The sequence below is a fragment of the Nomascus leucogenys genome, chromosome 8 (genome assembly GCF_006542625.1).
Source record: "Nomascus leucogenys isolate Asia chromosome 8, Asia_NLE_v1, whole genome shotgun sequence".
Lineage (NCBI taxonomy): Eukaryota > Metazoa > Chordata > Mammalia > Primates > Hylobatidae > Nomascus > Nomascus leucogenys.
In genome coordinates this window covers 89,417,260-89,444,731 of record NC_044388.1, presented here as the reverse complement: position 1 = coordinate 89,444,731, position 27,472 = coordinate 89,417,260, and the positions used below count along the sequence as shown (strand labels likewise).

General features: G+C 46.7%; 2 protein-coding genes across 6 annotated transcripts in view; one reads left to right on the top strand and one right to left on the bottom strand.

Moving 5' to 3' along the window:
* Positions 1–23,661, bottom strand: part of RGS3 (regulator of G protein signaling 3) — a 188,145-nt gene extending 164,484 nt beyond the window's left edge. Inside the window, exons 1-14 of one of the 5 annotated variants that reach the window (XM_003264035.4) lie at positions 23,391–23,607; positions 20,668–20,867; positions 20,418–20,553; positions 15,150–15,207; positions 12,771–12,871; positions 8,222–8,258; positions 7,313–7,485; positions 6,488–6,638; positions 5,735–5,792; positions 5,406–5,467; positions 5,094–5,181; positions 2,604–2,680; positions 1,881–1,944; positions 1,153–1,671 (exon numbers count right to left, since the gene is read on the bottom strand). In XM_003264035.4, coding sequence (XP_003264083.1) covers positions 1,457–1,671; positions 1,881–1,944; positions 2,604–2,680; positions 5,094–5,181; positions 5,406–5,467; positions 5,735–5,792; positions 6,488–6,638; positions 7,313–7,485; positions 8,222–8,258; positions 12,771–12,871; positions 15,150–15,207; positions 20,418–20,553; positions 20,668–20,867; positions 23,391–23,395 — 1,425 coding nt within the window. In that variant the 5' untranslated portion in view covers positions 23,396–23,607 and the 3' untranslated portion in view covers positions 1,153–1,456. Of the gene's footprint in view, positions 1–1,152; positions 1,672–1,880; positions 1,945–2,603; positions 2,681–5,093; positions 5,182–5,405; positions 5,499–5,734; positions 5,793–6,487; positions 6,639–7,312; positions 7,486–8,221; positions 8,259–12,770; positions 12,872–15,149; positions 15,208–20,417; positions 20,554–20,667; positions 20,868–23,181 lie in introns of those variants that run through there. The other 4 variants (XM_003264033.4, XM_003264034.4, XM_030817652.1 and 1 more) reach the window with 4 other exon arrangements.
* POLE3 (DNA polymerase epsilon 3, accessory subunit) lies at positions 23,641–27,065 on the top strand. Its single transcript, XM_003264032.4, has 4 exons — positions 23,641–24,088; positions 24,175–24,260; positions 24,587–24,705; positions 25,335–27,065. The coding sequence occupies exons 1-4, from the start codon at positions 24,023–24,025 to the stop codon at positions 25,505–25,507; spliced, it is 444 nt and encodes a 147-aa protein (XP_003264080.1). The 5' UTR covers positions 23,641–24,022; the 3' UTR covers positions 25,508–27,065.
* The last annotated feature ends 407 nt before the right edge of the window (positions 27,066–27,472 follow it).

Here is a 27,472-nt window from a genome sequence, read left to right as displayed (position 1 = left end):
CTCCAAATACCCTCCTCCTACCCCCTTGAACCAAGCAGCACACACACTGGTGGGATAGTCCACTCTTGGTAGGATGGACCCACAAAAGAGGCCTGCAGAAGCCATGGAAGTAGGCAAGAGGCCACTGGGCAAGGAATTCCAGGGTTCCAAATACCAGGAACAAAGTCTAAAAGGGGAGTCACAGACCCCAGCTAGGTGTACATCCACTTGGCTCTGCAGATTTCTCTGCCATGAGGGGCAGCACAGCCAGAACACCAGAGGACTTTCTAAAGTACGGGGCCAAGGGCCTTCCTTGCCCAGATCTAAGATACTGAATACATCAAAATTTCATTATATTATTCTCTTTCCTTTTACGTAATTTTGAAATTTTTACTACATTAAATCTTTTTAAGGACTAAAACATGAAAAAAAAACCCTCCAAAACCAAGTTAGAGGTTCCCTGAGACTGAAATTTTGAGCCTTTATGAGCATCACTGAAACTTTCCTCCAGACTCAGTTCCTTATAAACTAGAGCTTTTCGCCGGGTGTGGTGGCTCACACCTGCAATCAAAGCACTTTGGGAGGCTGAGGTGGGCGGATCACCTGAGGTCAGGAGTTCGAGACCAGCCTGACCAACATTGGAGAAACCCCCGTCTCTACTAAAAATACAAAATTGGCCGGGCATAGTGGCATATGCCTGTAATCCCAGCTACTCAGGAGGCTGAGGCAGGAGAATCGCTTGAACCCAGGAGGCGGAGGTTGCGGTAAGCCGAGATCATGCCATTGCACTCCAGCCTGGGCAACAAGAACGGAACTCCATCTCAAAAAAAAAAAAAAGAAAAAAAGAAAGAAACTAGAGCTTTTGGCTGGGCACAGTGGCTCATGCCTGTAATCCCAGCAATTTGGGAGGCTGAGGAGGGAGGACTGCTTGAGCCTAGCAGCTTAAGACCAGCAGCACAATGAACATTATTTGATAACGATGTAGATCCCATCTCCAAAAGAAACCATTTCTAGGGAATGAGAGAAAAATCTAGGGAGCATCATGGCAGCTCCCATGAGCCAAATTCAGCCTCCTACAACTGGAAACCTTTCAGAGCTTCAGAGATAACAGTGACCCAGAAAACAGATACCAAGAAACATCTTTCCCTTCCTCCTACAAACAGAAAATGAGTCTTTTGATTGAGAAGCAGTTGTGTTTAATCACCAAAATTATTCTGACCCTAATGGAAAAGAAATAATCTAAATTTAAAAGGGCTGGGGATTTTTCGCCTACATTTATTTTAGAGGCAAGTAGAGGTGAACAAAGAAAACGGAATCCCTAAGCTCAGAGCTCAGGCCCTGATAAAGGCTCCAGAGAGCAAAAGCCCCTCTCCTCCTGCCCTTATGTGAAATGTTGCTGCCCTCAGGATCCCAGCCATCCCGCTTTGGAACACAGCTGCCCCAGGGGATGCCTTCAGCCTATTCCTCCAGAGGCTTCTTACTCTGACCCAGAGGACTGGTCCTCCTCATCCTCATCATCAGTGTCCTGAAGAATCCTAAGTAGTTTGAGCTCAGAGTTCCAGCCTGTTCTAGCCATAATTTCTGAAAAGTTAAAGGAGATCTTCTTTTGCCTGGCAGCCTGGGCTTCTGGCACAGCTTCCACCGGAGCACTAATGTCCTTGTTAGTGGGTTCTGTTTCATACAATTCAGGACCTAAAAGAAGATGCAGTCATTAATTGCACCTGTAAACTCCTCTCAACTACAACAAATGGAGGACAGAAAAGGAAAAATGGGGTGTTTTTTAGGACTTCTCTGAGATAGAGGAAGTGTGCCATCAGGGAGGTAAACTATCCTGGTCAACACAGGTTCAACTCTCCCTCTCCTCAGTCACTTACTAAGGTTGCTCTACTCTAGTAACTTACTTTTTACACTGTGGTGGAAATCCACATGGTCATAGTAATCCATCTTTGGTCTCTCTGTGGAATCCTGAAATTCATTGGGGTAGAAGGAAATTTGAATCAAGACTTTAGGAAACTAAAAGGATTTTTCTAAAAGATGCTTTTCTTGGAGAAATTAACATCTAAGATGAGCCAGAGACCCACCTCTTGGGACTGAAGAGGAGCTTGTATTACACGTTCTTTGCCCTCTGTGCTGTCCAAATGAACCTAGAACCACTCCTTCCCATTCCCTGCAGTCAACTAAGGGCAGACGGCCTCCAAAGATGGCTTCCAACAATTCCTCCCATTCTGGTATGCACATGCTGTTCCTCCCAACAAGAGATAGGGCCTATTTCTTCTCTTATTTACTCTCTGGGATGGACTTGTGACTTCTTTGGCCAAGAAAATGTGGCAGAAGTAACACTGTTTTAGTTCCAGGCCCATCCCTTAAGAAACTGCTTTCATGAGACTACTATGCTATCAAAAAGCCCAAATAAGCCACACGGAGAGGCCTCAGGAAGGAAAACCAGCAACTTGGCCAACAGCCTCAGCCCAGCTGCATTAAGTGACCTCAAACAGAAGAACAACTGTCCAGTCAACTCACAGAATCACTAGAAATAACAAATCACCATGGTTAAGCTTTGGGGTTGTTACATAGTAATAGATAACTGAAACTGGGTCCTAGCAGAGGCCTTGGTACACTCTTACCTGTTTCGAAGTGGTTCCTTTTTCCATCTGCTGCTGCTGCTTCATGTCACTGTTCTGACCTGGCAGAGTTCTGTAACCTAGTAACCAAAGAGTCCATTCAATCTTCCTCTTATTGGCATATCATACCCTATTTTGGGGCTTCTAGGTGACCCCTACTCTACAAGTGACTCCGCATCCAGGAAAAGACCTTGATAGCAGGTAAAACATAGTTAGACCTTCTGAGTTCTACTTGAGATTCTGCTCACCTGGGACTGTAACTTTATCTATTACAGAATTAGAGATTACACTCAAGTGTGTGTTAAAAGACCCAGGATTCCTCCAAGAAACCCTAATCTACTTTTTCACTGTGTATGAATACTCCTCTTACCAGAATGTGACTCATCTTCTTGCACCATGCCTCATGTACCCACAAACAAAGCAAAAACAAAAACCTCTAGTTTTATGTTTCTCTTGCATCAGCTGCTTCCCCAACTAGTCCCTAGGTAGATTCATTCATTCTTTTCTCAATCTCCCTTTCCCTAAACAAACATCTTCCAAGCTGCCACCAGAGGTATTATGCTAAATTATAGCATTTCCATCGACTCCCTACCAGCACTGGTTCTTACCTTAGCTGTACACTGGGAGAACTGAAGAGCTTTAAAAAACAAACAAACAAAAAACACTGAGGCCTAGTTCCTACCACCAGAAATTCTGACTTAATAGCTGGGACACAGTCTGAGTATTAGAGTTTTAAAAGCTTCTTGGCCGGGCACAGTGGCTCACGCCTGTAATCCCAACATTTTGGGAGGCCAAGGCGGGCAGATCACCTGAGGTCGGAGGAGTTCGAGATCGACCTGACCAACATGGAGAAACTCCGTTTCTACTAAAAATACAAAAACTTAGCCAGGCGTGGTGGCGCATGCCTATAATCCCAGCTACCCGGGAGGCTGAGGCAGGAGAATTGCTTGAACCCAGACCCAGAAGGCGGAGGTTGTGGGGAGCCGAGATCGCACCATGGCACTCCAGCCTGGGCAACAAGAGCGAAACTCCATCTCAAATAAATAAATAAATAAAAGCTTCACAATTGGTCTTAGTGTACAGTCAAGGCAGAGCACCACTGGCCTGGATGATAAAGGTCAAATGACTTAGCAGTCCATACAAGCCCCTGCCTACCTCTTTGGCGTGATAGACGACTCTCCCTTAAATACCCAACCCCACAACCACACTCAACTGCTCAGTATTTCCTGAGCAGCTATGATCCTCCTAGATGCCTTTGCACAGGCTATTCCCTCTCAAGAGTTCTTTTCCATATCAGGAAAACTCCCACACATACTCAAGAGCCAATGCAAAAATCATCTCTTCCATAAAGCCTTTCTCAACTCAGTGAGGACAGGCCACTGCTCTATGAACATGACTCACAGAGGCACCCCAGTCACCCAAGCAAAACTGCTCCTATTGGAGGCATTGGGAAGGGGTAAAAAAGGCACCGGAACGGAATTCAGGGGAGTGGTAGCGGTCACCCTAGATGGAGTGCTACCCTTGGATACACCACCTCCTGCCCAGGGCCAAGCCCTGATTCTGTCCACCTCTGATAAGAAGGGCAGGAACCTTCTAACCTTCAGGTTAGAGCAGATCATTGGCATCAGACAACTAAGTGAGATGGGAAGGAAAGCAAGAGGGCAACATCCTTCTCAGGAAACCTCATCTCAGCCCTCCCAGTGCCCCAGGACTGGAGAGCTCTTTCTGATGATTAAACAGTTGTTTTCATATTAAAGTCAGCAATGTCCAGTCTGAGAAGGGCACAACGACCCTCCAAAGTTTGGGGGGATTCTTTCTCCCTCCTCCCATTCTCCACTCAAGCTGAAAAATTTTGCAGGGATAGGGGTAAGTATATGCCTGAGCTCAGACATAATAAGGACTCCAAAAAGGGGAGATGTCCATTCTTGTGTCCAGCATGAGCACCGGAGCAAAAGAACTGCCTGACAAGAGTTGGCTCCCTGACTCTTGGATGGGGCTAGACAACGTGTTGATTTTAACGTGAGGCTCCAGAGACTCTCTACCTTGTGGCAGGAAGGTTAGGGGGCCCCAGAGCTCTGCTTCCTTAGAACTCTTTTGGGGTTCCAGTGAGGGGCCCCACCTCTCCCTGCCTCATTGGACAATGGGCCCTCAGGGTTTTCTCTTCAATAACCTGGGCTTGCTCCTCTCCTGATCCTCAAAGTGCCCTGCCTTTTCTAAGGTAGAACCTGAGGAAAAGATGACTGTGATTCATGTTCATGGTCATCTTTCAAGCCCTCATGTGAAGCAGACATCTGGCTCAGCTTGTTTGTTTAGCAAATTTATGAGGGAAGGATGGTGCATGAGAGACCAGACAGACTGAAGCATTCCAAGAAACTCTGAGTGCCTGACAAAGGCAGGTCTCAAAATGACAAGAGCATGTTTAGCTTTTCCTGCCCTCAGATACCTACCCCTCAGGGATCCTATCACCCCCAACCAGGCATATATTCCCCTTACCATAGAGAGGGTCATGAACAGTGGTAACTGGATGTTTATGTGAAGTGCTCTGGCTCCCTGGATCACTCTTGGCTTTCTTTTTAGCCTCCTGAAACCCACAACAGGAGGAACAAATTAGGATTTTTGGAAGTAAAGAAAACTTTTTTCAAAAGGAATATCAAAAAGAAGGAATTTAACATCTACAACCAGACAATAACTTTATATCTATAACCTGATAGAAAACAAGGAGACTCCGACCTTTCATACATCCCTTCCCATCCCAGGCTGTAGCTACCTCTCCCAGTCCCAGCAAGCCCCTCACTGCCACTCTACCTGTTTCTTAATAGGTGTTTTCACCTTCCTCTGTTGCTGCTGCTGCTGCCGTTTCCTGTAACCTGGTGACCAGAGAGCCAGATTGATCCTCTTCTAACAGCCCCCTCTCTCCCACTGGAATGCCTGCTGTGCCTTCCTTCACAATGGTGACTCCCTGGTAAGGACTAAGCCAGAGGGGCTGCTTCCTGAAACTATTGTTTCCTGAGTTCTACATGTGACCTTGTATGACTATGGCCACAAATATAACTGAATTGGACCATGTTAAAGTATGAGAAATGTGGGCTAACAGAAAATGGTGCTTAGAGATCCAGCAGCAACAGCAAATCTACCTTCTGTCTTCAGGTTATGTAATTTCTTCAAACGTTCAGGATACTGCAGTGCTGGTCTCTGGAGAAAGAAAAAAGAAAAAGAAAAGCTCTACTGCAGGTCTTTCCCTTTCTCCAAATGTATCCCCCAAACGCGTTTATTCATCCAGTCAACAAGCACATTTTAAGAACCCAGTGTTTTGCAGCATTGTACCAGGGGCTACGGAGGAAGGGAAAAGGTGTGGGGAACAAAGTGCGGAAGAAATAGAGAACATGGCCAGGCATGGTGGCTCATGCCTGTAATCCCAGCACTTTGGCAGGCTGAGGTGGGCAGATCACCTGAGCTCAGGAGTTCGAAACCAGCCTAGGCAACATGGTGAGACCCTGTCTCTACAAAAAATTAAAAATTAGCCAGCCATGGTGGCGCACACCTGTAGTCCCAGCTACTCTGGAGGCTGAGGTGGGAGGATGGCTTCATCCCAGAAGGTCAAGGCTGCAGTGAGCCATGATCAACCACTGCACTCCACCCTGGGTGACAGAGTGAGACCCAGTCTCTCAAAAAAGAAAAAATAAAAAAGAAATAGAGAACATTGATCTCTCAACACTTCCCCATCGACTGGCTTTTACCTATATAGAGCCCAGCCTTCTCTGGGGCTTGGGTTCAGAGTGGAAAGGCAGAAGAGAGATAAGGAATAGAATGTCAGCTCTTCCAGATTTGAGGAGAGATGGGTTTGAATTTTCACATAGGCTTCTTCCCTGCTGCTTCCTGGCTCTTACTTCCAGGGTGAGGCGGTGTATAGATAGAAACATCTTAGAAGAAATTGCACTGTCAGGTTGGTTCTTTTCCAAGGGAATATTCTTTTTCATCATGGCCAATTTTATCTTCATCTCCGGACAAAGCATGGTTTGTTTTCCACCTGGCAAAAGTCTGAAGGGGACAGAGGACAGCCAGACAGTCGGCAACAGCTCTTCCTGGAAAGCATGGCTGAGGAGAAAGAGATGTAAAGGGCTCCAAGAAATCTCTACTTTGGGTCTGAAAAGGCCTGTACCAACAAGTGCTCATTTGGTAACACCTTTCTGATGCAACTACGATCATCATGGCAGCATATACTCAGTGCTGATTCTATGTCAGGCTCATGTGCTTTCACAACACCTTACAACACCTGAGAACAGATATTCCCACTTTGCAAATGAGGAAAATGAAGCTTTAAGAGGCTAAATACATTACCAAAATTCATAAAGCCAGTTAAGTTTCAATGTAAAATTCAAAGGTCATCTCACTGCAGACCACATATTCTGCCTATCACTTATTCATAATTCACCTATAAAAAGAAGAGAGTGATAGTGCCTACCTCCTAGTGCAAATTTAAATGAAAGTACATGTGATGTGCCTAGCACAGGGCCGGGCAAATGGTAAGTGTGACAAATGGTGGTGGTTATGAAGGTCATCCCTGCCTGTTGGTAAGTCTAAGAGTTCAGTAAACAAATTGGGGTGATAGTTTTCTCCTAGTCCTACTCAGAAAAAGCACACTGTTTAGACCCATCCCAGCTTCAATAAAAAGCAGGTGCTCTGGCTTTCCCACAGACCTACATGATACTTACTCCTTCAGTAGACCCTGAGGTAACGCTTCGGATTGAGCCCAGAGAGGTAGGAAATCTGAACTGAATTGTTCAGACAATTGTACTGGGGTTGGGGGAGGCACAATCATCCCTGGTGTTCCTACTCGTTTTTCTGCGGACTGATTTCCAGAGAGACCCAGAAATGACTTGCTTTTCTGGAAGAGAAACAATGGAAAGAATTCTCCAAAGCACTCTTTTTAGCCTAGTCCTTTCCAACAACATTCTAGCCTCTCAACACTACCCTGGCATGTACTCCAGCCATGGTTACCTCCTCTGAACGATGAGGGCCGCCGCATGTTTCCCTCTCAAGCTCCCAACTCTATTGTTGTATTCAGATCATACAGGGATTCGTTGTTTTGTTTCATTTTCCAGAAAGGTCATTCATTTATTCACTCAACAAACTGAACAAAAATTTATTGTCTAATTATGTGTCAAGCACAGGGCTAGGGATGGGGATTCAGCAATGAACAAAATGAACCAAGACACTGCTCTCATGGACATAGCAGTCTTACAGTGACTTATCCAAGGTCACATTTATCCATAAATGGTACAATTAGAATTAGAAGCCCAGGTCTTATAACTCCTAGTCCATTGAAATTCTATCTCATCACATTGGGGATTCGTTTTTAATTGACCAAAAACTCCCCCTGAACACACAACAGTTCCCCCTATTATCTCAAGGTGCTCTTCATCGCCCTACAGGGAGGAGACAGAAAAAAGGAGTCTCTGAATAGAGAATGGTTTGGTTAATTATTCCTAAAGAAGGGTTTTCTTTAGCAGATTTGGATCATTTCAGGAAGGAACGGGGGTAAGGTGGAGGAGACCTGAAAGGAAAACAAAATAAACTACATAGCAATATTATAAAGGTTTGCACAAAAACATCAAACTCACCACTGCCGAGTTCTTTCTTTTCTTCTTCCCATGCTGGCTGGAGAAAAACAAAACAAAACAAAACATGCTTCTCAGCTGGACTTGAAATAAGAATAAGCACAACTTATTCCCAGATATCTTAAACAGAAGCTCCAAGGATATTTGTGAATGATGACTACAAAGATTCCTATCTTTGATCAGTACTCAAAGATAGCTGGTTGGGAACCCAGCAGTAACTGCTGCCCAAGTACCTTCTGCTAAAAAGACCCCCCATCCTCATATCTAAATTAGGTTTCCCATTATTCTCTCAGGCAATCCAGTTATCTACTTTCATAGCATGAATCCAAATTAGAAATGATATATGTAGGTGTGGTTATGTCTGTAATGGCTGACTCCCCCTGACAAGGCTCCAACAGGACAGGGACCAAATCTATTTGGTTCACTAAATCCTCACTGCTTGACACAGAGATGTTTCGTAAGAAGTATTTTTTGCTCTGACCTCTTCCTCCTTGCCTGGGACATGGATATGACAGCTGGAGCTCTGGTAGCCAACTTATACCTTAAAAGCACCCATGAAACTCCTTAGAAGTTGGAATCCATGGGCTAAGGATGATGGCCCAAAAAGCTAGAAGGAGCCCTGGTTTCTAATTATCTCACGGAGCTCACATGCCCTAGCCTGCCTACTTCTGAGCTTCTTTCACACGAAAGGAAATAAACCCTTAGGGTTGTTTTTCATTTGTTTATACCATATATACACACACACAAATGCATATATATAGAGAGAAGCACTCACAGGATTATTTTTTAAAAAGAAAAACAAAATGAAATAAAAAGAAATTCTTAAGTTTCATCATCTCTAAATGTCACTTAAGAACCTGAAAGCCTCAAGGATCAGGAAAGAAGAACCAAACACTTTCCCCATGGTTGTCAATATTTTTTTTTAATTAATTTTTTTTGCACACAAAAACAATAAACATTTTCTAAAAATACATACAAACAAAAAGATGCGTATCAAACATATTAGGAAGGTTACACATGGGAAGTCGGGGAATAGAAATGGGGGGTGGGAGTTAAAATAAGGTAGAGAGGGACTTTATGTGGATCAGTGATAATAACTCAATCCTCTATTTGACAAAGAAGAGGGAGAAGGAAGAGGAAGAAAAAGAAAGTGGGATAAAGGATCAGAAAGGGAGGAAAATAGAAAAAATTAGAGTATGACTCCAGGGTAGACCTGTTTTGTTGTCACTGAGTTGGTTGGTTGGTTTGTCTGTTGTATTTTTCATGTTTCGCCAAGTTGGCCAGACTGGTCTCGAACTCCTAGCCCGAAGTGATCAACCCGCCTCGCCCCCCAGAGTGCCGGGACCACAGGCGTGAGCCACCACGTCCAGCCCCCACATTGCTTCTGGCCTCCATGGTAGACCTCCCAGACGGAGCGGCCGGGCAGAGGCGCTCCTCACTTCTTCCCAGACACGGGGCGGCCGGGCAGAGGCGCTCCTCACTTCCCAGACGGGGCGGCCAGGCAGAGACGCTCCTCACTTCTTCCCAGACGATAGGTGGCCGGGCAGAGGCGCCCCTCACTTCCCAGACAATGGGTGGCCGGGCAGAGGCGCTCCTCACTTCCCAGACGATGGGTGGCCGGGCAGAGGTGCTCCTCACTTCCCAGACGGGGCGGCCGGGCAGAGGCGCTCCTCACTTCCCAGACGGGGCGGCCGGGCAGAGGCGCTCCTCACTTCCCAGATGGGGCAGCCGGGCCGAGGCGCTCCTCACTTCCCAGACGGGGCGGCCGGGCAGAGGCGCTCCTCACTTCCCAGACGGGGCGGCCGGGCAGAGGCGCTCCTCACTTCTTCCCGGACGGGGCGGCCGGGCAGAGGCGCTCCTCACTTCCCAGACGGGGCGGCCGGGCAGAGGCGCTCCTCACTTCTTCCCGGATGGGGCGGCCGGGCAGAGGCGCTCCTCACTTCTTCCCGGACGGGGCGGCCGGGCAGAGGCGCTCCTCACTTCCCAGACGGGGCGGCCGGGCAGAGGCGCTCCTCACTTCTTCCCGGACGGGGCGGCCGGGCAGAGGCGCTCCTCACTTCTTCCCGGACGGGGCGGCCAGGCAGAGGCGCTCCTCACCTCCCAGACGATAGGTGGCCGGGCAGAGGCGCTCCTCATTTCAGAGATGGGGCGGCCGGGCAGAGGCGCTCCTCACTTCCCAGACGGGGTGGCCGGGCAGAGGCGCTCCTCACTTCCCAGACGGTGGGTGGCCGGGCAGAGGCGCTCCTCACTTCCCAGACGGTGGGTGGCCGGGCAGAGGCGCTCCTCACTTCTTCCCAGACGGGGCGGCCGGGCAGAGGCGCTCCTCACTTTCTCCCGGATGGGGTGGCCGGGCAGAGGCGCTCCTCACTTCCTCCCGGACGGGGCGGCCGGGCAGAGGCGCTCCTCACTTCCTCCTGGACGGGGCGGCCGGGCAGAGGCGCTCCTCACCTCCCAGATGATAGGTGGCCAGGCAGAGGCGCTCCTCACTTCCCAGACGGGGCGGCCGGGCAGAGGCGCTTCTCACTTCCCAGACGATGGGTGGCCGGGCAGAGGCGCTCCTCACTTCCCAGGCGGGGCGGCCGGGCAGAGGCGCTCCTCACTTCCCAGACGATGGGTGGCCGGGCAGAGGTGCTCCTCACTTCCCAGACGATGGGTGGCCGGGCAGAGGCGCTCCTCACTTCCCAGACGATGGGTGGCCGGGCAGAGGTGCTCCTCACTTCCCAGACGGGGCGGCCGGGCAGAGGTACCCCTCACCTCTTCCCAGACGGGGCGGCCGGGCAGAGGCGCTCCTCACTTCTTCCCGGACGGGGCGGCCGGGCAGAGGCGCTCCTCACTTCCCAGACGGGGCGGCCGGGCAGAGGCGCTCCTCACTTCCCAGACGGGGCGGCCGGGCAGAGGCGCTCCTCACTTCCCAGACGGGGCGGCCGGGCAGAGGCGCTCCTCACTTCCCAGACGGGGTGGCCGGGCAGAGGCGCTCCTCACTTCCCAGACGATGGGTGCCTGGGCAGAGGCGCTCCTCACTTCCCAGACGGGGCGGCCGGGCAGAGGGGCCCCTCACTTCTTCCCAGACGGGGCGGCCGGGCAGAGGGGCTCCTCCCTTCTTCCCGGACGGGGCAGCCGGGCAGAGGTGCTCCTCACTTCTTCCTGGACGGGGCGGCCGGGCAGAGGCGCTCCTCACTTCCCAGACGGGGCGGCCGGGCAGAGGGGCTCCTCACTTCTTCCCAGACGGGGCGGCCAGGCAGAGGCGCTCCTCACTTCCCAGACGGTGGGTGGCCGGGCAGAGGCGCTCCTCACTTCCCAGACGGTGGGTGGCCGGGCAGAGGCGCTCCTCACTTCCCAGACGGTGGGTGGCCGGGCAGAGGCGCTCCTCACTTCCCAGACGGGACGGCCGGGCAGAGGCGCTCCTCACTTCCCAGACGATGGGTGGCCGGGCAGAGGCGCTCCTCACTTCCCAGACGGGGCGGCCGGGCAGAGGCGCTCCTCACTTCTTCCCGGATGGGGCGGCCGGGCAGAGGCGCTCCTCACTTCTTCCCGGACGGGGCGGCCGGGCAGAGGCGCTCCTCACTTCCCAGACGGGGCGGCCGGGCAGAGGCGCTCCTCACTTCCCAGACGGTGGGTGGCCGGGCAGAGGCGCTCCTCACTTCCCGACGGGGCGGCCGGGCAGAGGCGCTCCTCACTTCTTCCCGGACGGGGCGGCCGGGCAGAGGCGCTCCTCACTTCTTCCCGGATGGGGCGGCCGGGCAGAGGCGCTCCTCACTTCTTCCCGGACGGGGCGGCCGGGCAGAGGCGCTCCCCACCTCCCAGACGGGGCGGTGGCCGGGCAGGGGCTCGGGAGGCTGAGGCGGGCAGAGCACTCGGCGTCAGGAGCTGGTGAGCAGCGTGGCCAACATGACGACCGCGCGCCTGCAGCCAAACGAGAAAAAGCAGGCAGCGGTGGCGCGCGGTGGCAGTCCCAGGCAGTCCGCGGTGCGGGCAGCAGCGAGCTGAGTAGTTTGCAGCCTGGGCCACAGAGGGACAGGACAGGACAGGACAGGACAGGACAGGACAGGACAGGACAGGGCAGAACGAAGGAAGGTTGTCAATATTAGCAAGCTTTGGGCCTTCACCAAATGATTTTTGTCACACTCTTTTTTGTACACAAGTCCTATATGCTATTGCTTTTGTACACTGTACTAGGCCCTGGGGTTGAGAACAGAGATTCACATGCTTCACTGAGAACTTTTTCACTTGTTGCCAGTGGCTAATACGAAAAACTAAGAGAGAGTATTTATTTCTTAGTCAAGCCTTATAAGTAAGTTGAGCCTTATCTTGTATGCTATTTACTGCCATGTAAAATTTGATATGGAGAAGTCCCACAGCATGAATCTCAAAATGCATTACATTAAAATTCCAGTGTAGCAAAAGGCAGATGCAAGAGACCACGACCTTCTCTGCTTGGCCTCCTGCTACTTGCAATGAGCTGGCTAAATGGGAGATCACAAAAAGGAGGCCTGCAGAAGACATCAGGGATTTATAGAGTCAAAGTCCTCTGAGTTCCGGATATGATACTCACCTCACATGTATCTCTGTTTCTTCTGGGATCCACAACACAACCATATTTTTAACATCTTCAGGGCAGGGAAGTCGCGTCTCATTCAAATTCAACACTGGAAGCTAAGAGGAAGATATAAAGCCTATGTATGGCTTGAGGTGCTAAGCTCCTATATCAGATTAAGGATATGCTAGGCAAAGAGTTTGGTGGCACAGAAGATGATTTTAAGTTCCCATCTCCAAGACATCTTCATAATATTCTCCCAAAAAAAAAAAACAGACTACTCCATCAAATATCAGTATAGGTATCCGCAAGAGTGACACCTCTTGCTTATTAATAAGCAAATAATCTCCCCTGCTTCCCTGTGCCATTAGGGTAGCATTTAGCAGCTCCCAATCCGATCCCATATGAGGGTGCCCTGGGGCTTACCTACAGTAACATTACTTATCCTGCCCACTCCACTCCAAAGACTTAGATCTTTTTTTTTTTTTTTTTTTTTTTTTTTTTTTGAGACGGAGTCTCGCTCTGTCACCCAGGCTGGAGTGCAGTGGCGCGATCTCGGCTCACTGCAAGCTCCGCCTCCCGGGTTCACGCCATTCTCCTGCCTCAGCCTCTCCGAGTAGCTGGGACTACAGGCGCCCGCCACCACGCCCGGCTAATTTTTTGTATTTTTAGTAGAGACGGGGTTTCACCGTGGTCTCGATCTCCTGACCTCGTGATCCGCCCGCCTCGGCCTCCCAAAGTGCTGGGATTACAAGCGTGAGCCACCGCACCCGGCCTAAAGACTTAGATCTTGCAGACATTACAATCTGCAGTTTGGGAGCAGGAAGAGAACTGATAGAAACAGAAGGAAGGTGTTTTCTTTTACAGTCTGACTACAATTATAGGAATTTATATAAAAGTCAAAGGCTAACTCTTCTCACATTTAGCTATTTAGAATCCTAGAACACTAGTGCTCAAGGAAATCTTGTAAATCACCTAGTCCATATTCCTGGTAAGATACACACACGAAAAAACTATTCAAAATAAGGTTGTCCCTGTGAAGACAAACTGATGGACTTGGAGGTAACAGGAGAGATTCCTTTTCATTATAAATCCTTTAATGCTTTTTGAATTTAAAAATCATGTTTATACATTATCTCTTCAAATAATTAACTTAAAATAATTTAATCTAGGCCAGGCATGACAACTCATACACTTTGGTAGACAGAGGTACGAGGATTGCTTGAGGCTGGGAGTTTGAGACCAGCCTGGGCAACATAGTGAGACCCTGTTTCTACAAAAAGTTTTTAATTAGCCAGGTGTTGTGGTGGTGTGTGCCTGTAGTCTCAGTTACTCAGGGGTCTGAGGCAGGAGGATGTTTGAACCCAGGAGTTTGAGGCTACAGTGAGCCATGATCATACCACTGCACTCCAGCCCAGGTGACAGAGAGAGACCCCGTCTCTTAAAATAATAATAATTATTATTGTTGTTATTATTATTTAATCTAATCCTCTTGTTCTAAAGAAATCAAAGAGGTAAAGTGATCAGTCAATTCATCCATTCAAAACCACCTACCATCTCAGTTTCTTATACTCTCCACTACACATGATATTGAAAAGTGAAGCATCTCAAGAAAAAAATAAAAGGCATCCAGTAGGACAGCAAAGAATAGTAAATCTCTCTTTACCATAGCTAAGTAGGAAGGTTTTTTCTTCCTAAAGTTCTAATTTAGTTCTACCCCTAACTAGTTGTGTGCTTTAGCTAATCACTTCCCATCTCAGTTTCCTCACCTGCAAGATATATAAGATAGACTGTGGTCTATCAGACCACTGTAGAGTTCTTCAAACTGCAACTGCAACTTATTCATAGGTCATAAAATCAAATTTTTTGAATCACAGACCACATTGTTTAAAAATGAAATAGAATAAAACAGAATAGGACAGAAAATATTAGAGTACATAACTCATAGTTAGGGTAAGGATTGTTCCATGATATTTGTGTTGTAAAATCTATTTCTTACTGTAGATCATAGCTAAACAGTTTGTAAGTTATCAGATGAGATGATCTTAAGGCCTATCTGGGTCTGCCATTCCAGCATTCCAGTTTCCCTGATTATGAGATGACAGTATTTACTGAGCAGCTGAACATATTCTATGCAGGATAGAGACAGAAAATTCTCACCTACACCAAACCTATACAAATAGATCCCACTGGCTTCTAGGATTTCTGAAAACAATATGGCATGTAGATAGCACAGAGTCTAGCATACAGTAAGGGCCCAATAATAGATGGTTACTATCAACATTACTATTCAGATTATAGTCCTCCTGAGGAATAATTTCAAATAAAGGCAGAATAGTTTATTTCCACTAGTAAAGAAAAAATGTTGAAGAAGTACTTTTAAAATCTGTGACTTACTTTGGGAAGTCTATTAGTACAGTTGATCAAACTTTTGTCAGGTAAACCCTTCGGAGGCCTAAAAAATGGGTTCCACACATAAAACAGAAATACAAAAGACTTATTGGAATGATAACGTTAGTTCTATGAGGAAATCCTTCTACTTATCTACAGAAAACCTTGGGCTTAATGCTTACCAAATGAATGTAGGATCTCACCATATCCTTAAGTTTTGTTTGTTTTTCCTGGAACAGCTCCTAAACAGACATTGCACACTGCAAATACTTCACAACTATTTGTCCCATCAAACAGAATTCATAGCCTACTCTTCTCTCCAGCTAGAGACAGTTATATCACCATCAATAAAAGTTTATTAAGTACTTTGATGTAGATGCTCAAAATATGTTAAATAAACAAAATGCGGTATATACATGCAATAGAATATCATTCAGCTTTTAAAAGTCATGAAATTCTGATACAGTAGTCCTTTATCCATGGTTTCACTTACCCACAGTCAACTATGGTCTGAAAATAGGTGAGCACCTATAAGTAAGGTATCTTGAGAGAGAGAGAGAGACCACAAGAGACGATATTCACACCATGAGTTTTTATCACAGTATATTTTAATTGTTCTATCTTATTGTTGTTAATGTCTTACTGTGCCTAACTTATAAATTAAACTTTACCATTGGTATGTATGTATATGTAAAAACACAGTAAATATAGAGTTTGGTACTTTCACAGTTTCAGGCATCCACTGGGGGTCTGAGAATATATTTCCTGCAAATAAGGGGGAACTACAGTATATACTACAACACTGGAAACATTACACTATGTGAAATAAGCCAGACACAAAAGGACAAATGTTGTGTGATTCCACTTATATGAGGTACTTAGAACAGGCAAGTTCATAAAGACAGAAAATAGAATAGAGATTACCAGGGGCTGGGAAGAGGAGGGAATGGGAAATTGCTGTTAATGGATACAGTTTTTGTTTGACATGATGAAAACATTCTGGAAATGGATAGTGCTGATGGATGTACAACATTGTGAATGTACTTAATGTCAATGAATTTTACACTTAAAAATGGCTAAAATGGTCAATTTTTGTTATGTATATATTTACCACAGTAAAAAACTCATATCCTTATGTTTTAATATCACTTGCTATTTTTATTATTTTTTAAAAGACATGTTACATGCATGGATGAATGAATGACGTAAAGGGGTAAATGATAAAGACGTTTAGGAATGATAGTGGAATTTAAAAACAAAAAAAAGATAAAGACCTAACACTCAGCCTGCTTTATGAAGTCCTACATGACACAGACTCCTGCTTCCTGTTTCTACTGCAGCTCCCCAGCCTCATCTCTGACCACTCTTCCATTCCTGCTCTATGTTCTAGGTACAATGAACTATTTTCCTGATACAGATAGAATTTCCTCTTGCCTCCAAGCCTTTGCATATGCTATTCCTATGGTTTAGAACTCTCTTCCTGCCAACCTCCCACCTACAACCCCCATTTCACTAGATTGCTCAGACTTCCAGTCTAGGCACAGATGCCACTTACACAGAAGACAGTGCCCTGGCTTGGGAACCCTTTCTAGTGTTTCCACACACCAGGGGGCGGTCCTCTTATGACACTCATCATACGGCCTGCTTATTTCTTTGCCTCCCCAACTAGGCTGAAAGTCCCTTGAGGGTAAAGACTGTATGTTGTTTACTGTTGTATTCCAGCATTCACCACAGTGGCCCCCACTAAAATACAGTTGTGAATTGAATGACTAAACAAATGTCATGGCCCTTGCTTTCAAAGGGCCTAAAATCCAGTTGGACAAACAGGAGATAAACATAAAAATATCAATAAGCATGTCAGGGACTAAAGTACTGGGGGTAGTTTGGAAGAGAGAGTATAAGAGGCTAGTGGGAAATGAGGAAACTCAACCTTGACAGAAGAAAAGGACCATATTCTCTCAATCAACAAATACTTATTATGTTTCCACTATATGCCATGCATTGTTGAAGACATAGATAGGAGACAGAGCAGCCAACAAAAGAAACATATGGTCCCTGCTCTTGTAGGGACTGACATTCTCATGAGAGGCGGCAAACAAATTAAAAAAATCATTTCAGATCAGAAGAACTGAAGAAAAATGATGCTTGGTTAAATGACGATGAGGGTGTAAGGAAATTTTAAATAGACTGGTTGAGGAAGACTTCTGGGAAAAAGCAACATTTAAGCTTAAACTCGAATGACCGAAAGGAATTAGCTGGAAGGATCTAGCGCAGTATTTCTCAATGAGGAGGCAATTTTGCCCCCAGGGGACATCTGGTAACGTCTGGAGGCATTTCTGGTTGTCATAACTGGAGGTAGGGTACTATTAGTATTCAATGGGTAGAGGCCAGGGAAGTAGCTAAAATAAGACAGCCCCAAGGGACAAAGAATTATCTGGTCCAAAATGTCAATAGTGTTTAAAAAACAAAAAACAAACAAACAAACAAAACCTAGTTGAGAGAAAAAGTGTTCTACTCAGAAGAAACGGTAGGGCCATAAGCCCTGGGGTGGGAGGTGTGGCATAGATGAGGAATTGAAAGAGCAGTGTGGCCAGAGCCTACTCAAAAAGGAAGTGAGAAATGCGAGATGAGGTCCAGTAGGAAGGCCAGATCTCGTAGGGCCTTACAGGCCAGGAAAGGTACTTAATGAAGTGACAGGAAGGAAGAGGGCCTTTACGGTTTAGGAAACTGCGTGACAGAAAATCACAATCAGAAAACCAGTCTCGCACGGAGGAAAAGTTGGTGTTCAAGAAGCGAGGACTCTGATTAGAGGAGCCAGACAGTAAAGAGAGAGCCCACCAGTCCAGAGTTGGGAGGTTTGAGTCTGTTCTCTAGTAAACAAAGTTCTGATAAAGGGGCTTTTCAAGCAAGGAAATGAACAAAGCAATATTTTCAGAAGATTAATCTGTTGGCCATATGTAAAATAGCTTCCAGGAGAAAAGGCAGGGAAACCAGTTCAGAAGCCACTGCAAAAACCCACCATGTCATGAGGGACAGGTCTCTGACAGAGAGTGTGAAGCAGAAAGCAAGACACACTGAAGGAAGAAGGCGTGGAAACAGGGAAATGACTAGAGGAGGCAGCTCTCTCACAGCTCTGCACTATAAACGGCGGGCATGGCAGGGGCGGAGTGCATCCCTGGGTATGAATGTGAAGCATATCATAGGTCCTGACTGAGAAACACCACTGTTTAACCGAGTTAAAGTCCTAGAGAACATGAAAATAGTCATACCTCTTCCTATACTATTGTTAGCCAAAGAGAAATCATCAGGGGCTACTTAAATGGAACAGGAGAAAAGAAACTACTATAAGAGCCACCACTGGTGCTTTGATTCCAGGTAACAAAGTCTTCGAATTTTTTAAGTCTAAGTTTTCCACAGATACCTGTCCCTTGGTTTCATGTATCAGCAAGCACGCATTGGGTACATAGACATTGTAGGAGACTCAAGAAAAGAAAAAAAAAAAGCCACTGCTTTTTCCTTTAGGAGCTTACAAATAGTTTCATACCTAAAAATAAAATATTATTATAGAAAGACAGAGGCCGGGCATGGTGGCTCATGCCTGTAATCCCAACACTCTGGGATTACAGGATAATCCCTTCATGTTATTCATTCATCCATGCATGTAACATGTCTTTTTAAAAATAAGAAAAATAGCAAGTGATATGAAAATATAAGGATATGAGTTTTTTACTGTGGTAAATATATACATAACAAAAATTGACCATTTTAGCCATTTTTAAGCATACAATTCATTTGAGCTCACGAGTTCGAGACCAGCCTGGGCAACATGGAGAAAACCTGTCTATACAAAAAACCCAAAAATTAGCTGGGAGTGGTGGCGTGTGCCTGTGGTCCCAGCTACTTTGGAGGCTGAGGCTGGAGAATCACTCGAACCCAGGAGGTGGAGGTTGCAGTGAGCCAAGATCGTGCCACTGTACTCCGGGCTAGGCAACAAAGTAAGACCCTATCCCCCACCAAAAAAAAGGAAATAGAAAGATAGGGTTGGGCATGGTGGCTCACACCTGTAATTCCAGCACTTTGGGAGGCTGAGGCGGGTGGATCACTTGAGGTCAGGAGTTTGAGACCAGCCTGGCCAACATGGTGAAACTCCGTCTCTACTAAAAATATAAAAATCAGCCACGCATAGTGGTGCACGCCTGTAATTCCAGATACTCGGGAGGCTGAGGCATGAGAATTGCTTGAACCTGGGAGACAGAGGTCGTGCCATTGCACTCCGGCCTGGGTGACAGAGTGAGACTCTGTCTCAGAAAAGAAAAAAGAAAGACCGGCATATATGGACAGTTTTCTGTCCATACATACAGATGCTGATAAGATGGGCTGAATTGTGTCCTCCCAAACTTCATCTGTTAAAGTCCCAACTAGTACTTCAGAATTTGACTGTATTTGGAAATATGGTTTTTTAAAAAGTTACTAAGGTAAAAATGAAGTCACATGAGGGGGCCCTAACCCAGTAAGACTGGTGTCCTTGTAAGAAGAAATTAAGACACAGACGCACAGAGGGAAGACCATGTTAACACATAGGGAGAGGGGCTCAGTATGGTGTCTCATGCCTGTAATCCCAACAATTTGGGAGGCCAAGGCAGGAGGATCACTGGAGGCCAGGAGTTCAAGACCAGCCCAGGCAACAAAGCAAGACCTCGTCTCTAATAAAACTAAAAAAAAAAAATTAACCAGGCATGGTGGTGCACACTTGTAGTCCTAGCTACTTGGGAGGCTGAAGTGGGAGGATCACTTGAGCCCGGAAAGTTGAGGCTGCAGTGAGCTATGATCGTACCACTGCACGCTAGTCCAGCCTGGGTGACAGGGTAAGACCCTGTCTCAAAAAAAATAAATAAAAAGGACTCAGGGTATAAAAAATTACCATCTACAAACCAAGAGTGGTCTCAAAAGCAAACAGTCTTGGCAACACCTTGATATTTGACTTCTAGCCTCAAGAATTATAAGAAAATAAATTTTGTTGTTTAAGGCACCCAGTCTATGGTATTTGGTTATGACAGCCCTACCAAACCAATATACCTCCCAAATTAACCAATTCCTAGAGCACAAGCAGGAAGAGTTTCTTTCTGTTTCCCACTGCCTATTCACCACTTCTTTAACCCAATTGGTATTTTCTTTTTAATCTAGCTTTCTCAAAGTATACTAATGGGTAAGGAAAATCATAATCCAGAATTTTGAGACAATAGGCTGTTAAAGGTAGATTCCATGATAATTTACCTGCCATGAAATTTGGAGTAAAACTTTGAACTCCAAGACAATAAAGAATGGGCCTTAGTAAAAGTACATTCTGGTAAATGACGAGGTGCAAAGCAGGAATCTGAGATGTCTACCACGGTGAGCACTGGGAGTTTATCTAAGAAGGCAGACCAGAAGAAAACATGTTAACCTGCTGCCTGGAGAAAGGGAGCCACATACATAAATACATTAAGGACCTCGTGAGGGAGAGGACAGAAGCTGGCTAATTCACCTTCAGCATCCAGGGGAGTTTTGCAGGATGAGCCGAGGATTCGAGGATGGCCCCTCTCAATGCGGCGGATAGTTGCCCAGCATTGTGGGTGCTGACAAACAGCCAAGCCACAGGTGGTTTCATCCCACTGGCTCTCATCTGGCAAGTCCATAGCTAGAAATGGTTTAGGCCAAAGGCCAACCCTGTAGCATTCTGGTCCTCTGGAAAATCAACAACTACATAATTAGGGAGTATTATACATTAGCAATACAGTCCAGATCTTAATTTGAACTCACAGTATAAAATATTTCTATTGAACCTATATAAGTAAATGATGGTTACAAAATAATTAAAGATTGGGTAACAAGCAAGAATGAAAATATCTCAGCATAAAGTAGAATGGCAAGAGTTTGAGAGCAGAATGACTTCAGGTCTCCTAATTGGCTATTTAATAGCTGAGTGACCTAGGACTTAACCATTCTGAGCCTGTTGCCTCCACTGTAAAATGAGGATAACCTTATTTCACAGGGTCATTATAAAAATTAGTTAATGGATATTAAAAGCCTGGCATATTGGTCCAAATAAATATTTGCATCCTTTCCTTTTCCCCTTTGTTAGTCATCAGGGAGAAGACACCACCATCTCCAAAAAGCATTATCAAATTATGACCAAAGTAGTCACAGAAGTGTCTTAGAAGGCCCAAACTCCTGGAAGACGTTTCATTTTTCAATGTGCTTCAGTTCTCATGCAGGCAGATAAAATACCCACCAGCAATGAATGTGTTTGCTCAAATAGCAAATCACTAGACACTCCTAGTTGCAATCAGAGGCCATTAGCTTTTCATTCACTGGCCATATGGCCTTTGACAAGTGACTTCACACCTCCCTCTCCAGTAGGGGGAGGGGTCCTGACTTGGTGTCTCAGGTCTGTAATCACAGCACTTTGGTAGGCCAAGATGAGTTACCCCCTCTCTACAATAAATAACAAATAAAATAAGCAGAAAGAGGGGAATCCCTAAGTAGGATTGCAGAAGCATTAAATGAGATAATGTACTTTTATTCATGGGAGGCGTTCAATAAATATTATCATCTTTTCCTTTCTAGAGGTGTTTTAGGCAATCACTAACTACCACCTTATCCCTAAGAACTTTTTAAGGACAGTGTCCATTTCTTTCTTTTATTCAACACATTTATTGATTACTAAATATGTGAGGGGAACTGCTTTGGACATGAACAGTAATAAACAAACTCCCTGTTCTAAACAGTTTTATAATTTAGATCAAAGATAAACTATCAGCCTGGGATTGCACCTGGCCTATTACTTGTTTTGTTTGGCTGGCACTTTGAATCAATTTTAAAATTGAAATAGCCCACAATGTCCAGATTTCTGGCTTTTAGGGACCAAAATACTTGACAACACTGGGCCCAATTCCAGTGAAGAGCAACTGACTAGCGCTTAACAGCCCTGACGGTTTCAGCCAGGTCTATTCTATCCAAGCGGAGTTCCCCCACCAGACCTTATGGTCTCTAATTGAAGCACTTTCAGTTGCCATTTATCATAGCATTTGCTCTTTTGTTTTAAAATATTTCTCTATAATCAGGCTTCTATCGAAAGCAGGAAAACTACAGGGCGACTTGGGACTGCATGCTTGACGGGAAAAAAAAGCGGCATTAATTCTCAGCGGGAGGCTGGGCGCGGTGGCTCACGCCTGTAATCTCAGAACTTTGCAAGGCTGAGGGCGAATCACTTGAGCCCTGGAGATCGAGACCAGCCTGGGCAACATGGGGAAACCCTGTCTCTACGAAAAATACAAAAAATTAGCTGGGTGTGATGGAACGCACCTGTAGCCCCAGCTATTTGGGACTGAGGTGGGAGGACCACCTAAGCCAGGGAGGTCGAGGCTACAGTGAGTGAGCCGAGACCGTGCCGCTGCACTCCAGCCTGGGGGACGCAGTGAGATCCTGTCAAGAAATTTTAAAAATTAAAAAATAAATAAAATCAGCGGGAGTGAGAATTTCTACGAACTTAATATAAAAATAACTTAAAAACAACTTAAAACGCCATTGCGCCGGGCGCGGTGGCCCGCGCCTGTAATCCCTGCACTTTGGGAGGCCGAGGCGGGCGGATCACGAGGTCAGGAAATCAGACCATCCTGGCTAACACGGTGAAACCCTGTCTCTACTAAAAATACAAAAAAAATGGCCGGGCGTGGTGGTGGGAGTCTGTAGTCCCAGCTACTCGGGAGGCTGAGGTAGGAGAATGGCGTGAACCCGGGAGGCGGAGCTTGCAGTGAGCCGAAATCGCGCCACTGCACTCCAACCTGGGCGACAGAGTGAGACTCTGTCTCAAAAAAAAAACCAAAAAACAAAAAAAAAAAAACGCCATTGCAAAACCTTGAGAATGGTTTTAACTGGAAAAGATGTATGATCAACAATTTAACTGAAAAATAAATACAATTTTAACACGGTTTTTGAAAGCGAATGTGATGTTGCATTCTTCTTACAACGAAAAGGCTGCTTCTCGCCCTTTCGTTACCTGCCCAGCCCGAATTGACTCCTGAGACCTAATCAGGCGCATCTCTATATGGCCAGCATTATCCCTGGGCTGCCTAAATAGTTCGCGTTAAAAACAAACAACAACAACAAAATCTAAATAACACTCAGTACCATTATTACAAAGGTGTGAACGGCGAAAAGATTAAAAATGAACATCAACTTCGGTAGAGATGGAAAAAGATTGCCCGCTCCATTCCAGGAAAGAAAAAAGAAAGTGGGAGAATCTGATCACGACGGGCTGAGGTCCTGTGAAAGCAAAGCAGATTCCAAACCGCTTAGGGTTGCTAAGTCAAGTGGTAAAACGTAGCCCCTTGCCGCGCGGTGAGGAGATTAACGGACCCGGCGGGCCAGAGCCTGCCTCGCGTCCTAAAGGGACCCGCCCAGCCGAGTCAGCCACGCCTTCGTCTCCCACACGCTACGCCCGGCCGCGCCGTCGCCAAGCAGCGGCGCAGAGCACCATGGGACACGGACGGAAGCTCCATTGAGCCAAATAAGTTGGTGAGAAGGTTCCCGACGCGGCGATGGCGAGAAGCAGAGAAACGGACCTGGGGAGGGGCGTGCGGGATGCGGTGGGGTTGGATGGAAGCGTTGGCGGGCCAAAACCACTGCGGCTTCAAAATCCGGATGCGCCGGTATTTGAGGCGGAGGCCGTGCTTTGGGGGGAGGAGGGAGGCTATGGCGCGCGGAGCACTGTGGGACACTGTGGGCCACGTGGGGCGGGACGGAAGCCTCGGAGGGTCAGACCGTAGCGACGCGGGAAGTCCGGACGCAGTAGCTCCCTGAAGCGGAGGCGAAGGGGAGTTTAAGCCCCAGCGGCGGCAATGGCGGAGAGGCCCGAGGACCTAAACCTGCCCAACGCCGTCATCACCAGGATCATCAAGGAGGCGGTGAGCAGCTCGGGGGGGCGGACGAATGGGCAGGAGGGAAGCAGGTGCTGGAACGGCAGCTTTGCTCACCCCCGGTCTCCTCGCAGCTCCCGGACGGTGTCAACATCTCCAAGGAGGCCCGGAGCGCCATCTCCCGCGCCGCCAGCGTCTTCGTGCTGTACGCCACATCCTGGTGAGCGGGACAGAGACATCAGCGAGGCGCGGGGATACCTGGCTGGGAGTTGCTGGCCGGGAGCCCACAAACCCCAATGATTGTGTCCTCCCTCGGTGGGGACAGGTTCACAGTCCTCTGCCAGTTCTTACAAGTTCTGAAGCAAAACAACACAACAAAATAACTTTGCTTTAGCTTTTTTGTGCAGAGAAGGGAAGGACTTACCCCTGTCACACCAAAATCCATGCATGTAAGAGGCAGGCTTTTCCGTTCCACCTCTGGGTGCTCCTTTTCCCACTCACCCCTTACAAACAAGAGAGAGTCTGACAGCCTTTCTCTTCTCTCAGTGCTAACAACTTTGCAATGAAAGGAAAGCGCAAGACGCTGAATGCCAGTGATGTGCTCTCAGCCATGGAAGAGATGGAGTTCCAGCGGTTCGTTACACCATTGAAAGAAGCTCTGGAAGGTAACGAGCCTCCTGTCTTCTAAACCACGTAGAAGATGGTCATCCTGTGTGACCTGTTCACCAGGCCCTGAGCCTTTCTCAGCGCGGGTCCCTTTAAGTCCAGTAAGCCAGCACTTGATGTGACTCCACCCAGTTCGGTGGGCACCACCTCAGATCTGTTTCGTGATGCTGAGCAAGTTATTTTTCCTTCTCTGCCTCCGTTTTTGTTTTTGTTTTTGTTTTGTTTTTCTTGTTTTTTTTTTTTTTTTTTTTTTTTTTGAGACAGAGTCTTGCTGTGTCACCCAAGCTGGAGTGCAGTGGTGGGATCTCGGCTCACCACAGTCTCCTCCTCCTGGGTTCAAGCAATTCTCCTGCCTCAGCCTCCCGAGTAGCTCGGACTACAGGTGCACGCCACCACGTGCGGCTAATTTTTTATTTTTGTAGAGACGGAGTTTCACCATATTGGCCATGCTGGTCTTGAACTCCTGACCTCAGGTGATCCGCCCGTCTCAGCCTCCCAAAGTGCTGGGATTACAGGTGTGAGCCACCGCGCCCATCTGCCTCCGTTTTTCCAATTGTACAATGTAATCCTGCCGTCTGTCTGGTTCACTTTCAGCTCTGTCTCCTAACCCCTTCTTTCCTCCTTACAGCATATAGGCGGGAGCAGAAAGGCAAGAAGGAGGCCTCAGAGCAAAAGAAGAAGGACAAAGACAAAAAAACAGACTCGGAAGAGCAAGACAAGAGCAGGGATGAGGACAATGACGAAGACGAAGAAAGGCTGGAAGAAGAAGAACAGAATGAAGAGGAGGAAGTAGACAACTGAATAGAGCGGGAGACTGTGGCACCTTGGAAGGTACCACTTGAGATGAGACATGCTACGTGTTTCTGTGAAGCTTTTCCATGCTGGGCAGAGTAGTCTCAGGCAAAAGTGCCTGAAAAGATCAGAATAAAAACTGACTAGAAATACCATCAAAACCAGCACTTACCAAACTCAGAGCATCTGAGTAGCAGAATCCTGTTTTGCTTCATCAATCTGAAGGTTATGACCTTTTGACAAGAGGGATTCTGAACGGCTAGTCAGTTTGCTCGCTTTTGTTTACTTAAATGTATGGTTAGATGGTTTTTGATCTGCAGTCTTCCCTATTCCCCCAAATAAGTAATAATAACTTCCATGCTGCCTGCTGTGTTCCAGATCACAGAGGCAGCCAAGGCTCAGGAAAAATTGGGGCTTTGCTTATGGTCAGCCTATGTTTGATTGCACAGTCTTTGACAATAGTAGCTTACCAAGACTGCTCAGAATGAGTAAGCTTTAGGAAACTACTAAAATGCTGTGGGAGAATAACAAAATCTGTTCTGTGTCTTCACTTGACAGAAGCATTAACTGAATTTTGTTTTTCATAGACCCCCTTGGCCCAAAACCTTTCTATATTGCCTGTAGATGATCGACCTGCTGGTGTGGTAGTAATCTGATCACAGATATTCTTAAATCAGCAGTGTGGAATGGTATTAGTCAAGCATGGTGCCAGTGTCTTACTTTTACAAAAACAGATCACATAGTGTCAGATATACCTTACTCTCTGCTACTGTACAGCTTTAGGATTTGTCATCACCTCCTGGAAGGTGTAAAACCCCAGGCTTCCTCTTCTTGTAGTCCATCTCCCAGGCTTGTGACTATGGCTTTTCATTCTTCAATTCATGATGAGTGCCAAACTTGATTTTCTCTAGGCACAGCTTTCTCCCTCTGTGCCTCTTGCTTCCTTTCTCTCTCCTGCCTCTCCTCTGCTCCCCATCCCACTTTCTCCTCTCCCTCCTTTTCTCACTTCTGTCAGTCTGTAAGCTTTGATTACCTGCTTAATACTCCAAAGTGTGAGTTCCTCTGATCTCTTGATTCCTTAGTTCTAATCTCTTGTTTTTAAGAGATGGGGTCTCTCACTCTGTGGCCCAGGCTGGAGTGCAGTGGCATGATCATAGCTCATTGCATCCTTGAAATCCTGGGCTCAAGTGATCCTCCCGCCTGAGCCTCCTGAGTATCTGGGACTACAGATGCATGCCACCAAGCCTGGCTAATTTTGTCTCATGTCTTCTAAAAATTATTTTGTGAAGCCCCTCTGAACCTTAAGGTAAATCTGATGGTGCTCAGGAATCTAACTCTCCCCCAACCATCTTAACTGCTTCTAAAATATCTCTGTTGGCCTTTCTTAGCCTTTTTCTGTTACCATTCAGTGCTCCGAGCACTTTTTGTTTCTAAGTTGAGCGCTTGGGGTTTGACAGGTAGTGACGTGTAGTTTGACACTGTTAACTTGTTAAATACAGTGAAAAGTTTGTGAGTGAAGAATGCTGAGATTATAATGCTTTGTACAAATAAAAGTCTTGTTAAAAAATGATGCCTCCTGTTTCATGCTGCTTGTTCGTAGTGTGTTTTCGGAGACAGCCCCTGATGATACTCTCCATACAGTTTTTGGCGTGTGGACTTGGCCAGACCTTTGTAAACATGAGATCCTGCATCGCCTTGGATGACCAGCAGGTGCTGCTCATTCACAGGCAAGGGCTCTGAACTACTCCAAGAGCGTTTGTTTTGTTTTGTTTTGTGTTGTTTTGTTTTGTTTTTTTGAGACAGTCTCAATCTGTCGCCCAGGCTGGAGTGCAGTGGCATGATCTCAGCTCACTGCAACCTCCACCTCCCAGGTTCAAGCAATTCTCCTGCCTCAGCCTCCCAGGTAGCTGGGATTACAGGCGCCCACCACCATGCCCAGCTAATTTTTATATTTTTAGTGGAGACAGGGTTTCA

Bases quoted from the DNA above. Each gene is read 5' to 3' on its own strand.
- POLE3 (XM_003264032.4), top strand. From the start codon at position 24,023: ATGGCGGAGAGGCCCGAGGACCTAAACCTGCCCAACGCCGTCATCACC. The intron at 24,261-24,586 runs GTGAGCGGGACA...CTCTTCTCTCAG, and splicing joins GTGCTGTACGCCACATCCTG to TGCTAACAACTTTGCAATGA. The intron at 24,706-25,334 runs GTAACGAGCCTC...TCCTCCTTACAG, and splicing joins ATTGAAAGAAGCTCTGGAAG to CATATAGGCGGGAGCAGAAA.